The 16,739-nt window shown below is 35.9% G+C and overlaps 1 protein-coding gene and 2 pseudogenes across 1 annotated transcript; all 3 read right to left on the bottom strand.

Moving 5' to 3' along the window:
• Nucleotides 1–6,747: 6,747 nt before the first annotated feature.
• On the bottom strand, nt 6,748–7,663 carry LOC122359536 (annotated as a pseudogene).
• A 2,489-nt stretch (nt 7,664–10,152) lies between these two features.
• LOC122359339 lies at nt 10,153–10,841 on the bottom strand (annotated as a pseudogene).
• A 4,149-nt stretch (nt 10,842–14,990) lies between these two features.
• Nucleotides 14,991–15,645, bottom strand: LOC122359340 (olfactory receptor 52L1-like). The gene is given in 2 exon segments (XM_043259637.1): nt 14,991–15,404; nt 15,406–15,645. Coding segments are annotated over 2 exon segments (654 nt in total).
• Between the last annotated feature and the right edge of the window lie 1,094 nt (nt 15,646–16,739).

A 16,739-nucleotide genomic window follows, 5' to 3' on the forward strand; every position in this document is an offset into this window, starting at 1 on the left:
ATTGAGAACTGCTGGAGTGTGGACACACTGTCTTGTGTGAATGAACTCAGCAGCTGATGTTTGTATCATATGCATCTGTCGAATAAATGATTTGGAATATAAAGTTATGTCTCCTCTTCGATAAAAGAATGCGCATGGATTGCAGAAAATAATTACTACAACAAGCTGCAATGAGTTCGTGAATTTCTTTACTTCTAAGATTGATACCATCAGAGATAAAATTGTAACTATGCTGCCGTCAACTACAGTTTCACATCAGATAGTGAGCTTTAGATCCCCTGAGGAAAAATTACTCTCTTTCTCTATTATAGGAGAAGAAGACTTGTACAAACTTGTTAAATCATCTAAACCAGCAACATGTATGTTAGACCATATTCCATCTAAACTATTAAAAGATTTGCTTTCCAGAAGTCATAGATCCTATTTTGAACATTATTAATTCATCATTGTCATTAGGATATGTTCCCAAAACCTTCAAACTGGCTGTAGTTAAGCCTCTTATTAAGAAACCACATCTTGATCCCAAAGACTTAGTAAATTACAGACCAATCTCTAATCTCCTTTTCTGTCAAAGATACTAGAAAGGTAGTATCCTCACAACTGTATTCCTTTTTAGAAAAGAATGGTATCTGCGAGGATTTCCAATCAGGATTTAGGCCGTCCCATAGTACTGAGACTGCTCTCATTAGAGTCACGAATGACCTGCTTTTATCATTGGATCGTGGTTTTATCTGTTATTAGTGCTATTAGATCTTAGCGCGGCATTCGATACTATCGATCACAACATTCTCTTCGATAGACTAGAAAACTATGTTGGCATTAGAGGAAGCGCCTTAGCATGTTTTTAAATCATATCTATCTGATTTAATATCCATCATATCCATCTGATCATATCCATCAAGCTATCAGTTTGTAGCATTAAATGAGGAGGTATCATATCATTCACAAGTGAAATATGGTGTTCCTCAAGGCTCAGTGCTAGGACTGTTACTTTTCAACCTGTACATGTTACCTCTGGGAGATATTATCAGGAGTCATGGTGTTAGCTTTCACTGCTATGCTGATGATACTCAGCTCTATATTTCAGCGCAGCCTGGTGATACACACCAAATTGAGAATCTAACAGAATGCATAGTCGATATAAAAAGCTGGATGATGAGTAACTTCCTAATGCTAAATTCTGAAAAAACAGAGGTGATAATAATTGGACCTAAAAACCCCACATATAATAATCTAGAAACACAGCCTATCACTTGATGGCTGCTCTGTTAATTCTTCATCATCAGTTAGGAACCTAGGTGTGCTGTTTGACGGCAATCTTTCCTTCGAAAATCATGTTTCTAGCATCTGTAAAAGTGCGTTTTTCCATCTTAAAAATATATCTAAATTACGACCTATGCTTTCAACCTCTAATGCAGAAATATTAATTCCTGCGTTTATGACCTCGAGGTTAGATTATTGTAATGCTTTATTGGGTGGTTGTTCTGCACGCTTAATAAACAAACTTCAGCTAGTCCAAAACGCAGCAGCCAGAGTCCTTACTAGAACTAGGAAGTATGATCACATTAGCCCGGCTCTGTCAACACTGCACTGGCTCCTATCAAACATTGGATAGATTTTAAAATCTTATTAATTACCTATAAAGCCCTGAATGGTTTAGCTCCTCAATACTTGGCGAGCTCTTATTACTTTATAGTCCTGCCCGTCCGCTATGTTCTCAAAACTCTGGCCATTTGATAATACCTAGAATATCAAAATCAACTGCGAGCGACAGATCCTTTTCCTATCTAGCACCTAAACTCTGGAACAATCTCCTAACTCTGTTCGGGAAGCAGACACACTCTGCCAGTTTAAATCTAGATTAAAGAAACATCTTTTTAACTTAGCCTACACATAACACACTATGGAAGAGCATAGCGGAACTTGGCAATAACGTTTTTAAGGCCCGGTAATCAATACACAGTCTCAACCTCCACCTTTCTTTTCCACAATGAAGAACCCGGCTGTAGCAGGAGGCGTGAAGGGCGAATAAAACCTGAAGCGAGGCTTCAGAGATGTAGTCCTCCATCGCCTGATTTTCAGTTTGAGATAATGGGTAGACCTTGCTTTTAGGAGGCATAGCATTGGGGAGCAGATCAATGGAACAATCCTAGGGACGGTGTGGTGGTAGTTGGGTGGCTTTTTTTCTTCCTAAAAACTTCAGACTTATCCTGGTTACAGACAGGGATTTGGACAAGATTGAGGGTTTCAGGACTTTTTATGCTAGTGGTCATCAAGGAGCAGGTTTGGTGGGGATGCAGTGACTATGACAAAAGTCTGACTAAGGTTTTAATTCACCAGCCAGGAAAGCCTAGGATGACTTGATGCTTAGGGGAATCTACTACATACAGTGAAATGTGTTCCTGATGTAAAATACCCACATGAAGAGTCAGTGTTTGGGTTTGATAGGTGATATCTTTTCCGATGAGGAGTCATTGATGGCTGTGATACGAATGGGTGGAGTACTTGGTTGTGTAGGAATCTGGAATTTAGAGATGATACTTTGGTCAATCAGGTTTAGAGCAGCTCCAGAGTCAATCATGGCTGTGAGATCAATAGAAAGTCCATCAGTTTCAAGAGTAATGGCTAACATTAGTATTTTGTTGCTAAGTAGAGCAAAATGATCCATATTCACCCAAGATTGTTGGGGTTTTTGCAGGCATCCAAGGCTGCGATGTCCTGCCCTTCCACAATAGAGGCACAGATGATTAATTCGACATCTCTCCCTCTCACTCTCTAGAAAGTCGTGATCACGTTAAGCTGCATGGGTTCGTCATGTTGGGGTGAAGGCACAGGGATATGAGTAGTTCTTTGCAAGTTCATTCTACTGTTCTTGTGGTAGGGGTTTGTCTCAGCAAGTTATTTATCTTAATTGTCAAAGTGATAAAATCAGAAAAGACAAATCTCACCCTTACAAGCCAGTTCCGTTTGCAAATTGTGGTTCAAGCTGCGGTCAAGCTGCGATAGCATAGTCAGCGGCAGTCGATTACCTTGAGTGAAATTGATGAGCTGAGTGGAGATATCCTTACCACCAGAAGGGTATTCAGAAACTTCTTGAATTTGTTGAAGGAAGTAATTTGCGGAATATTTAAGATGCAAATCCGTTTCCCACACCGATGAAGCCCAGTCAATAGCTCTGCCAGTCAATAACATCATGAGAAATGCACATTTCTTTTCCTCTGACTCGAAATTACCCCCTTGATGGTTTAGATACACTTTAACTTTTGACCGATGAAGCACCTACATTGTTCCATGTTACCATCAAACTTATCGGGGAGAGCAAATCTTACCGTCTGGGATGTTGGGGGTGCAATGCTTGGATAAAATGAGTCAGATGTTCTATAACTGATTGCAGCTTGGTCAGTTGCTACTGGTAACTCTTTGAGCAATTCTCCTTGGTAGGTGAATGCAGCTTGAAGATTTGAAACATCCGCTGGATTTGGGGTATGCAAAGTATTCTGTAACGAGAACGCTGAGGCAGAGTTGGAATCCTTTTGCAGGAGTTTTTTTGAGGTTTGAGACAACAATCATAAACAGGTAGGCATGCAGAAGGTCAGAACCAGAACAGCAATCCAATCAGACAGACAAAACAGAAGGGCAAATCCAACAATCGGGAAACAGGCAGGCAGGCAATGATCATACACAAGATAGCAATAGGTAGAATGATAAGCGCTCATCAACCTCTCTCTCTTTCTAGGGACAACACTTCAGCTGGTAGTCATGGTGAGGCTCCTGCCCAGCTTAACATTATTGACCTGATCCCCTACCCCTTACCTCCTGTTATGCCAAGCCAGCAGAGGGAGCCCTCCCCTCGGAATGAACTGTGATTGCTTCCTCTGCTGCCACTTCCTGTTTGGAGACTATAAATTCTGATCTCTGAGTTGGTTTAAAGTTCATTAGAAATAAAGCATTATATATCATGTGTCTTATGAACCTATTGTTCTTCACTTTCATGTTTGTTCTCATTTGAAAGGTCTGCAGTTGGTAAATTGGTCTCAATTTCACAGTAATCACTTATATTATGTAAAAGATTAAGAACTTGGTAGAACCGTGTTCTGTTGAGAAGGAAGTGTGTCCTCCTTTTGGGTCTCTGAAAATGTTCCAGCCAGGTGTGACCCTGGAGTGAATATTCTCGGACTTTGGGGCCTTGATTGCCCGTTGTATGTTTTCTGTCTTTGTCTCTGCTTCTTTCAGGTCCTGGTCTCATGTATGCTGCCATGGTCAGTCCAGTCCGCCCTAGAGGGTTTCAGTTCTGGCTCTGCCTGTCTTTTGTGTCTTGTCTCTTCTTAGGGCCCACCTACTTCCTGGGGTCTCCAAGCCACCAGATCCACCCTGGTTGGCATCTGACTCAGCTACTCCTACGCCCGCACTGCCCTGGAGGCTCTCTGCTCCGGCGCGCTGCCCTAGAGGATCTCTGCTCCACATGGGGAGCTTTCGACCATGCTTGCTGTGTTCTGGAGTGTCTCACTGAAGACACAACTTGTTCATAAGGGTCATTTGCACAGTTTGTGGAGTTGTGGAGTTTGTGCCTTAATATCTGTGTGGTCAGTGATCGCGATTGGTTTATTGTGGAGGAAGTGGATATTGCATCGACCACTGTAATGGCAGCTTTGCTATCCAACCCAGTTCACAAGATGGCTACCCTGCCTGAGCCACTGCACAAGATGGCTACCACCCCTGATCCCTTGGCTAAGATGGCGACCACGCCTGAACCCCAGCACAAGATGGCGACCACGCCTGAGCCACTGTCCAAGATGGCCACCAACCTGATCCACTCCCCAAAATGGCCACCACACCTGAGCCACTGCACAAGATGGCCGCCTCCCCAGAACCACTGCACAAGATGGCCGCCTCCCCAGAGCCTCGACACAAGATGGCCACCTTACCAGAGCCACTAAACAAAATGGCCACCTTACCAGAGCCACTACACAAGATGGCTGCCTGCTTTGCCTGTCTTTTTGTCTCGTCCCTTTCTTAGGGCCCACCTACTTCCCGGGGTCTCAAGCCACCAGATCCGCCCTAGTGGGTGTCCGACTCTCCTGATCCGCCTAATTAGCTTCTGACTCGCCTACTCCACCTGTTCTACCCTGGAGGCTCTCTGCTCTAGCGCACTGCCCTTTGCTTACTGGTTCTTGTTCACCTCACTACCCTCTTGTATCTGTCTGTTTTGTCAATAAACCTCAATCTGCTAATGGGTTGTCCTTCCAGATCCCTAACACATCATTAAACCTTTTTAAATGTTTTTGTTCCTAGGAAGGTTGCGGCATCAGCCATTTTAGGATAGTTGTGAATTGGTTTTAATAACTTAGAAAAATCATAGTCGTTTAAACCAAAAATATTTATTTATAAGTGAAGCTGACACTTGAAAGTTTGATTCAGCATTTCACAAAATCTTTTAATTTCTTAAAGCAAATTTCTGTGTATTGCTGTAAAGGTCCAACTTTTTTATATACCTTTTCAGTTATTTTATTTCTCTTATCACTCTTCAGTGATGTTGATTGTTAACAGCAGGTGTTAATCAGTCACTTAATTATTTCATTAACTTAAACTTTGTTTGTGATTTTTCTTGAGATTTGCTTGCGATTTGAAAGTAATGACTTGGTTCCTTTGCTGCTAAAATCAGCTGCTTAGTTTATGGGTTTTCATGGGATTTTAATCTTTAGCCCCTGGATTTTTGGATATATTCTGAGTTAGGAAAGTGTTCTATCTATGCACATTGGGCTGAAGCGGTAGGACATCCAGGGATTTCTTGCCTAATCTTTTATGAACACTGTGCTTTTTGGACATTTTTATTTCTTTGCAATCTCTTTTTTTCCTCCTATTAAGTAGGCATATTAAACGTATATCCAAATAAAACATAAAATAAAATATTCTTTCACAAATACTAAGGATTCAAACATACTTATTCTTTTTCCTACTGTATAGTAGGGAAGTATGCCATTTAGATGCACCCACTATGTTCCTATTCATCTGACTTTATTGAAGTACATAAAACATACAATGATACAACCACCCCTAGCAGTTGCTAAAGGATGTCAATAAATGTATTGTGCATAGATGATCCAAAGATATTTGTCTACCCAAGTTTCCATTTTTTTATAAAATAATAATAAAATAAAATTAAGAATAAATATAACTAATAATGCTGCTTCAGCAAATAATTTTCAGTATATTTACATATGCAATAATTTAGTGAAAATAAAAGAAAATAAAGAATACAATTTACAGGCTCCACGGCATTGACACTGTAATAAGACAGTATACAAAACACTGCAATCTTGACTGGCTGAATTTGAGGTCAGGTAATGAAGCACAGAGCAAGACCATAAAAAGAAATTTGTCTTCAGGAAATCACGTCTTTGTATTTGTGTGCTGTATTGTTTGTCATGTCATCACAATCTGTGTTTTAGACATTGTGGCCAATAGAAATGCTAAGAATTGTATGTCACTGTTCTCCTGCTTTATTATGAAGGATGTTACACATGCTATATGGGTTATGTGTTTGGGAGTGGATGCTTAGTTAGCTCACAAAAAAAACCCTCTTCTTGAAGGACAGTAGCCAGACATTCATGGTTTTTTGAGTCCTGCATTTTCCAGTGCAGCTAAGGGATATTTTGTGATCCTGGACACTAATCTGAAAAAAATTTAGTCAGGTCTAAAATATCAAATATAATAAAATCAATTATTAGGCTACATCAGGAAAAAAACTTACTTGAATGGGTTTATGAGGCTAAGAATTTTTTGCGAATATCAGGCAGGTTTAAAGCATAAACAAGTGGGTTGAGGATGGGTGGTATGATAAGAAACTCCAGTGAAAGAAAAACTGACAACCCTACAGGAAGATTTAAAGTCACAACCCGACTTAAAGTGACATCAGAAATAACTGCAAATGAGAAATTCAAAGTACCACTACATGTGGAATACATGTTTGATAGGCTTTGCCTTTGAATTGTGATGAGCTTCTTTGACAAATGATAAGAATTTTTATATAAGAATATAATATTAAACTTAAAGGAATAACAGTAGTTATAATTATTAAAAACACACCATAAACATTATTAATTATAGGGTTTTGACAGGAAAGCTTCGCTAATTCATAATTGTGGCAGTATACCTTAAACAATTTGTTTCCACACATTTTCAGTTTTGCAGTTAAAATACCAGCAATACCAAGCAAAATCACTGTATGAGTCAAGTTTATAACTATTAAAATAGTTAGAAACCGTGGTGTAATTATGGTGTGGTATTGTAAAGGTTTGCAGATTGCAGCAAATCTGTCAAATGCCATTAACATTAATATCGTATACTCATTTGCTACATATGTGAATATCACAAAAGACTGAAAGATACATAATTCACGGGAGATTGAGTGTATATCAGACAGTAAGTCTGTCAGTACTTTTGGGAAAAAGGCAGCTGTACCAAATACAGAGTTAACAGACAAACATGAAATCAGAATGTACATGGGCTGGTGTAATGTCCTTTCCAGAAATATTGCAAGAATAGTAAGAACATTAAAAAATATGATAGTGCAATACAGAATTAATCCCAAACTAAATAAAGCGTATTTTATATATCCAACGTTTTCAAACAACATTAAGTAAAAAGATGTTGAATTTTCCATATTGCATTAGCCAAAGTTCTGTTATTGACCTGTGGAATAAATAAATAAATCAATATTATATATATATATATATATATATATATATATATATATATATATATATATATATGTTTCTATAGGTTTATTCAGTTGACAATGTACTTTTTGTTAAAAGAACAATTTGTTAAATATTTCAATACCTTTAAAACAAACATTAAATTATTTATATACCTTGTGTGATACACCTTGGAATGATTGTTGCTGCTTCTTTATTTGTGATGTGGCGATGTGTGAGAATAAACTGTTTTAGAAGAACTGCAAATCACCAGTATGCCTGTGCTTTTTATAGTGTCTAACAAGTCTCAAGAGGCTTTTACATGAAGTATTAGACATGTTTGTTGTTGTTTTTAGCTTGTACATTCATTTTCTGTCAGTCAGTGTTACACATAAGAAATTAGTTTACGATTTTATACATTAAAATGAATCGCCAAACATTTCAGTAGTTTAAGAATCACTTTTAATTCCTTTAGCAAGTTTCAAGTCAAATCCCAAGTCCTAAAAGAGATAATTAAGTAATTAAGTGACTGATTAAACAATGATTGAGCATTAGTGATGAACACCTGCTGTTAACAATAAAAACCACTGAAGAAAGACATATGAGAGCAACTGACTTAAACCAGAACAGTGTTTGCTTTAGTTGGACTGAGACATAGTTTTTAAGCAATTTATAGCAAGCTTTTTGTTCAATGCAGAATCTAACTTTTAAGCAGCAAATAAATTTATGTTTTTAATTGTTACTTTTACATAATTTTTACATAATCTCTGTGTTTTAGCGTTTCTCTGTTTGATTTAATACATTGACGCTTAAAGAAATGTAATTTACAAATGGATGCTTTAAAATAATAATAATAATAATAATAGTAAGAAAATATGTTTAAGATCAGGCTTATAGATGTGAACATTTATCAAATGGCCCTCAACATTGGTAATTATTGTTACATTGCATGATGTGCTGTGTGAAGCATTTTGTTAATTGTAACCATTGTTGAGATTCATATGCTTCTTTTGATGTCTGAGTTCACCTTTTTATATGCATATGGATCTAAAGAGAAAAATAACATCTGCCACTTTCCAGCATTGGTCTCTCTGTTTTACAATAGAACATGCATTGTTACAATCAGAGATCGACACACGAGTCAAGGCTCAAGAGCTAAACACTAACTAAAACAAACACTGATCTCTATGATGATACCGTCATTTTAACCAATAAAACATCTACATCTAACCAAATTGTTTTTAATTTACACAAATTTTATGAATCTATGTAAACTCTTTTGTGTCGTGTCAACACCACTGAATGAGGAATAATCTATGTGAAATTGATACAACCAAGTTCAACCACCTTAATTTATTCGCTTCCTTATAACTTAAACAAGTTAAGTTTAATTAACATGTTCTGGATTATTAAAAACTGGCCTAATGTCTTCAACTTTAACAAAATAAGGAGGTTTGTTTTAAACAACTCTAAACTTTAAGTTATGGACAGTGGTTCCATCCAATTGTTCTAGCTACTTTAAAAAAGGATTTCTAATAAAAGTTTAATACAATTGTGTGTTTAAGGAGAAAATCACAATTTGTCCTTTACTTGGGATCTTGACTTGAGTTAATAGCATAATTTTTTTGGTTGCTGCAATTGAGTTATAGTAGCCAGACAAGCCAAGAGATAAAACAATCATCATCATCATTATCAGATGATGATGATGATGATGATTATGCTTATTACTAAACTTAGACTATTTTGTGTGTGCAGTTCCATAACAGTAGATCTGAAAAATATAGTGATGCCTAGACGTTGCAAGTGACAATCAGTTTGCTTACTTATGTTATTGTGATTTAGGTATTTTTATTTTTTGTGAAAATTATTGTAGTAAATACTTATTTGTTTAGTAATGACCAAAGCTCAACATTTAGGTCAGCTCAGGCCTGAAATGGATGTGTCAGACAAAGGAAACATGCAAATTGTACAGTATTCATAGGCCTCCAGCAACATGGTTGGGAACCACAGTAGATGTTAGATAAATAAATCAACTGCGAAAACAGATTTTTATCTAAATACAATAAAAAAAAAAACAATTAGATAAAATGTATTTGAATACAATATAAGAGTTCACATTATATGACAATAGACTGTGCTTTACATACATTACAAAAGCTAATTTCACATTTTCACTTTGTAACATCCATTCATCACAGACATTCACAAAGGTAAAACATTTCTTTTCTTTATAAGTTCGTGAAAAGTTCGTCTTAATTCTTTTGTTCTCCACCCATAGATTATTGGGTTAAAACAGCTTGGAAACAGAATGTATATAATGCTCATAAATATACGGTTGCTGGAAGAAACATTACTCCTTATTCTGTAGGACATAAATGCAATCAATGCTGAAGTCAAACTAAGTGTTATAACAATGATGTGGGTAATGCAGGTATTTATGGCCTTTAAATGAACCTTAACAGATCTAAACACAGAGGTAAAAATCACAATATATGAAATTGTAACAAGAATAAAATCAGTAGTTGGGATAATGAAAGCAGACAGAAGTCCTACAATGTTATTAATAGATGTATCTCCACATGCTAACTGAACCAGTGCCATGTGCTCACATAAACAGTGATCAATTATATCTGTACAAAATGACAGTTTTCCTGCTAAAGAGACCATAGTGACCATCAGAAATCCATTTCTAAATAACGGCACGAAAACAAATTTTGCAAAGTTAGCAATTTCCATGTATTTATGATAATTAAGTGGCTTGCATATCGCAAAGTAGCGATCCAGTGCCATCCACAGAAGCAAAGTAGATTGAAATGCTCCAACAAAATGAATGCCAAACATTTGTATCAAACAACCGGTCAGAGATATGCCACTCCAATTGAATAAAAAGCTAAGAAGCATGTTAGGTACAAAAATATTGGCAAGATCAAGTCTAAGACAGCCATAACACCAATTAATACATACATAGGAGAATGAAGAGACTTTTGAGATTTGATTAAATATATGATAATAGAATTTGCTGTGATAGCCAATAAAAACATCAGAAAAAAGGAATAAACAAAAAGGCCGCCATTCTCCTAAATTGTAGAAACCAATCAGCTTAAAGTTTGTGAATGAAATATTTTGTGCAGCAAGATCCTTCATGCTGGATGAAAGCTTTGTTCTGTTTCAACAAGTTGCGTTGATAAAACGGAGAAATTATAGTTGATCAAGTTTCCCACTTAACCACATATGGATACCCTGAAATGAAATACAAATTTACACAATGGTGACAAATATAACCCTGTCTTATAAAACGAATTCATTGTAAAATGACAACACAAAACAAATTAACCTCAGTCAGATAAGAGGTGTGTTGCGTTTGAAGCTTTCATTACACTCATTAAAATTTATAAGCTCTAAACATACTGTTTTGTTTTCCCACATGTCAGTTTGCTACTCCCATAGAGCAATAGAGTTCATTTCCTATTTGTGATATTTGCTTCTGTCGTAGTGGTCATTGGTGTTTTTTATGACCAACAATAACTACAAATGCAACTAAGAACACTTTCAAAGAAGTGTACTGTATTATAATTGTGTGACTATATGAAAAGCCACTACCTGCTAATAATACTTTTTTACCTTGCTAGCTTGTCATATGATACTCAGTGTATTTTCAGGCCTAATCATGAGTAGGCCTTTGAACTCTGTGGAGAACAGCAGGAATCAGTTTCCAAATTTGAGAGAAAAAATAAATAAATCTCAGTATCTCTAACTCATTACTGGACTGTTTACCTGGCTAGATTCATCTCAAGAGCCCTTTGTGTTTCTGTTGCTATAACTATAGTCAGGGTCAAACTGACTTTCAACTCACTAGAAACACACTAAATAGCACTCAAGGGATGCAGGCTTAAGGTCTGAGTTGACCATTAGAGACATTTGACATCACCAGGGGGCCAATTAGCTCACACCAGCGATGTCATGCCCGTTGCAAATAATCACATACCATTTATATGGAGAGTTTTGTCGTTGTCCACAATAATAATGTACATGATTAAAATAATAAAGAGCAACAAATGTTTTCCACATATGGAAAACCTAAGGACACAACAAAACCTTGTTTGTGACAATCGTGACTGAGCTTGCATCATGACCCAGTTTATGAACATTTGTGTAATTTACCAAAAATATGTTGGTACCACATGACTGTATTAAATATAAGAAAGATTTTGGGGTCATACTTAATCTTACAGCATTGGGATTATTTGTTTTCCTGCTTCATACATCCCTTTGATATGTGCTGTGTCATCACCCTTTAACCCATAGAAACAAACAGTTATACGATATACTGACTTCAAGTAGCCATGCTAGGTCACCCTGGTTAGTCAGGTCACCAAGTTAACAGGCAATTTTCTTTTAACATCAACAATAGCCATTTTTAATTGCAAACCTGGAACAAAAGCTGCATGTGACATAGCATTTATATCTAATTACAAAGACTGTTTAATGATGCTCAGACATGTACTGTATCTACACACACACACACACACACACACATAGACAGACACACACACACACAAGCTCAGATAGTAGTATCTGTGATTTGCATGAATTTTTATGTTTTAAACAGGGCTGTCAAGTGATTTTTTTAAATATAATTATGGTGACGATAAAGTTATCATTAAAGATAAATAAATATTTTAATGCAACATACAAATTTATAAGGAAATATTGAATAATTAAAAAAAGATACTCCAAATGTCCAGAAGGTGGTGACAAATCCCTGTATTACATTATTAAGTGAATCATTCAGTCGATTCAAACAGCTGATTCATTCAAAAACAAAGTTACTGCCTGTATGAATGGTTTACTGAATCATTGATTCAATCGGTTCTTTTAAAAATGTCAATTCATGTAGATTCTACAATACTACGCATATAGTCTTCTTTCTGTCTGACACCCCCCTTCTTTATGGGGGTCAGACCCCTCCATAATTCACACCCTGGTGTTGGTGTGCCTCCAGGAACAGGGTGGGAAACGCTGATTTAGACTTATGCTTTCATATACTCACATAACACCCTCTCTCTTCTAAGTATGACCTGAATCATTTGAGCATCATCCCAGAAAGCCTGACCAAGTTTTTTGGTCTCTCTAGAAATATGTTATAATCGACAGTGTCAGACGCAGCACTAAGATCTAGTAGTACCAGCAGTAATATTTTGGCAGAATCATAATTAAAGAATATCACTTATGATCTTAATTTGTCCTGTGATTTTATTGTTTCTGTGTCATTGCACTGGGAAAAGGCATCACAGAACTGTAAGGGGTGTAACATTTCCATCACATGCTTGATGTATTCAGCCAATCACACCTCACTTCACAGAATGATGAGCTTTGTAAAATTGACGCGTGCTTCAGAAAGGTGGGGCATGAATGAACAGTAATATACAGTATGTGGAAAATGTTGTTGTTTAAACCGCATAAATATATTGCATTACACCAAACATACAAAATAATGTTCTTTTTAGCAACATCATATGATCCCTTTAACCCCTTAACTGTCACTCACATTTTTGAACACAGACATTAGGATGCACTATCCAAACTTAAACTTATAATTTAGGAATTTGAACATTTTGTAATATGATTTTGATGTACACAGCAAAATCACTGGCGTTAAATGAACACTTCCAGGTGTCTATATGTGTCCACACTGAAGCAGTGTTAATAAGGTAATTAAGAGATTCATTGAGTGATGATTGTCCTTTATTGAAGACACATGATAACAAGTGAACCAAATATCACCAAATGATCACCAAAAACCACAAGTGGTCAGTGTTTAGTTGGGCTTTTACCCTTGATGTTACAGCATTACATAATGTTTGTTTGCTACAACTGAATGATAATAACCAGACGAGCAAAAGGCATCATGTGGACATGATACTGTTTTTGATATGAGCATCATGACCTGAATAAATTAGATTTTTTGTTGGTTAAGTCTGTGAACTGTGAACAACATAAGACAGATGCATTTACAAAAATTATTTAGATCAAAACCTTACACACATACACTGATTCTTGTCTGTATGTGCCTAAAAGAACAACATTTTTGAAGTTTTTTCAGCTTTTAAAACAGCCTAAGATTTATGTAAAAAAACAAAAAAAATATCAAAATGTTGCTGTAATCACTAAATGAAAATTAATTTGAAGATTAGTTTTAAGGTAACACTTTATATTAACCACTCAATTTTCAGCTAAAGGCATTTCATTGTTGAATGCAGAGACGTTGTTATCTAGATCAGCTCAGTTTCAATAGGATCTTTGTAATGAAACTGATTATAATTACTGGAAATTAAGTGTCCCCAACCAAGAAAGGACAAGGAACCAAAACTCCCATCCATGACATAATGGAGAAGAAAAAACCTTGGGAGAAACCAGGTTCAGTTGAGGGCCAGTACTAAATTTCCAGTTAAATTTTAAATGCAGCTATATCAGACTGTGTAAAGGACTCACTGTACTGTGTGTATGAGAGAGAGAGAGAGTGTGTGTGTGTGTGTGTGTGCGTGTTACACTGTTGACCCTTAGACCTACCCATACCAGTTAACCTTGCGCTGATTCATGTCATCTTCCCACTTCCCATTAAACTATGACAGGTCCTTTACTGCAAAAAGACGGTCAATGCGACACTGTAAAGTAATGAAACTATGGCACCATGTGCTTTTTAAAACCATTTACATAGGTTTTATATTATATTGTTGGCTCAAAAAATATGCAAATATAACCAGAAAAACATACAACATGGCCTCTTCGTTAAGGAACAATAATTAAAAAAAAAATAATTATTATTTTTGTACATTATTATTGTGAAACAAATTATGTTATTGTATAATGATGTGCACATGTCCAGTAGCCACAGATGTATCCCTTCTAGCCTTAACCACAAATTAGACAGGAGAGCAGATTAACTTCAGTGGACTTAAAAGTAAAAATCGATGTGTTTCATGGTTAAAATAAAAAAGTTTCTGATGTTTATTCATGCTGATTTTGTGCTTGAAGTAAATGTAAAAAAAAAGGGACTGGTTCACGTATCTGAAAAGGCAATGCAGTGATCTGTGTTTGATGTTTCATATATGTGTGTGTTTGTAAAGACATAAATTGTACACTTTTTAATATACATATTGTCTTTAATGTGCATTTATTTATTTAAAATATATTTTACTGGTAGCCTAGCTTTTCTTCCCTCGAAAGCAAAATTGTCTTTTTATATGTATCATTGTTTCAATATAATATAATGCTATCATATACTGCAAACATTCATTTTTCTAAAGAAAAGACCTTTTGGTTTATAAATTTCAGAAAAACGTGTCTTATTTCCTTTGTTCTCCATCCATAGATTATTGGGTTAAAACAACTTGGAACACATAAGTACATGACACTTATAACTATACGGTTATTGGAAGAAATGTTGTTTCTTATTCTGTATGATAGAAATGCAATCAAAGCAGAAATCAAAGCAACTGACAGGACAATTAAGTGAGTGATGCAGGTGTTTAAGGCCTTCGTGTGAGATTTGCCAGATTTGAAAACAGAGGTAAAAATCGCAATATAGGAAACAGTAATGAGAATAAAATCTAAAGCCGGCACAAGAAAAACAGTCAAAAGTCCTACAATGTTATTAATAGATGTATCTCCACATGCTAACTGAACCAGTGCCATGTGCTCCATAAAAACAGTGATCAATAACATTTGTTGCACAAAATGAAAGTCTACCAGCCAGAGAGACGATGGCAACAATCAGCAGTCCATTTCTGATTAGAGGTGCGTACACAAATTTCAGAAAGTTACAGATCTCCTTATATTTATGATAGTAAAGAGGAATAAATAAAAAAGGCCTCCATTCTCCTAGACTGTAAAAACCATTAAATTTGAAGTCTGTGAATGAGATATTTTGTGCAGTAAAATTATTCATGCTTCAATCTGTCAAAATTCCTTTTGTATGCAGTGTTTAAAGAAATGACATCAGAGAAAAAGAAAAAATAGTAATTAAGTTCCCTTTCAACAACACCAAGATACCCTTCAGTGTCAGCCATGGCATTGTGAATAAAAATAAAGAAATGAAACTTTTTAGTATTTAAGATAATTTCCATTTCATATTTATATGTTAAATATATAGTACAGAGCTAGGAAGTTCTTTTCTCTCTCTCACTCTCTTTCTCTCTCTCTCTAGGTAAGACGTCTCATCTTATCAGAGTGTAATGAATGCTTGAGAAATATCACAGAATCTAAATACACTGTCATTTTCCCATGAGCAAAAAGCTATTTTTTTTTATCATAGGACTACCGTTTCTGTGGCAGTGTTGGTTTTGTAAGCTCTGGATTTTAATGACCACCAATTAACGGTCATAACAAATGTTCCTCCTGGTGTGGAAGGTAGCATGGCAAGCATGTAACCTTAGACCTGTATTCAATGAGAGAGACGTCCGTTGTATATATGATGTAATTTTTCAGTTGTAGTGTTATCTTTAAATATCAGACATTCCATAGTCTTTTCCAGAGTCCTAGTGAATATTTTCTAGTGCACTAATTAAATCCCGAAACACAATGTCTATGTATAATCTATGTATGCTCACTGATCAGAGAACCCCCATCATGCACTGTTAGGCCACACTGGTTTTATGGCTTATTTTTAGCACAACCATAGGCATAAACCGTTTTTGTATGTTTGAATAGAAGCTGAAACATGCAATACGGATGTACTCTGATACATCTATAACACAACGCACAGCTGAGGAAATGCAAAACACATTTTAAAGATATGTATAGATGTACCTTTACCAATCTATAGAGACATTTTAAATCACATTTTAAAGTCAAATAAATATAAGGCAATCCGGTTGGGCAATCCACACATACAGAGAAAGTATTAAAGAATAATCCATATGCATTTTATTTGTGAAATAACGTTAATATCCCCCAAGAGAGTTTAAGATTTCTTGAGCCATTTATAATGACAAAATGTATAATATTTAGCTCACAGCAAATGTTTTGTTTTTGCTTTGTCAG

The sequence above is a fragment of the Puntigrus tetrazona genome, chromosome 15 (genome assembly GCF_018831695.1).
Source record: "Puntigrus tetrazona isolate hp1 chromosome 15, ASM1883169v1, whole genome shotgun sequence".
Classification (NCBI taxonomy): Eukaryota; Metazoa; Chordata; class Actinopteri; order Cypriniformes; family Cyprinidae; genus Puntigrus; species Puntigrus tetrazona.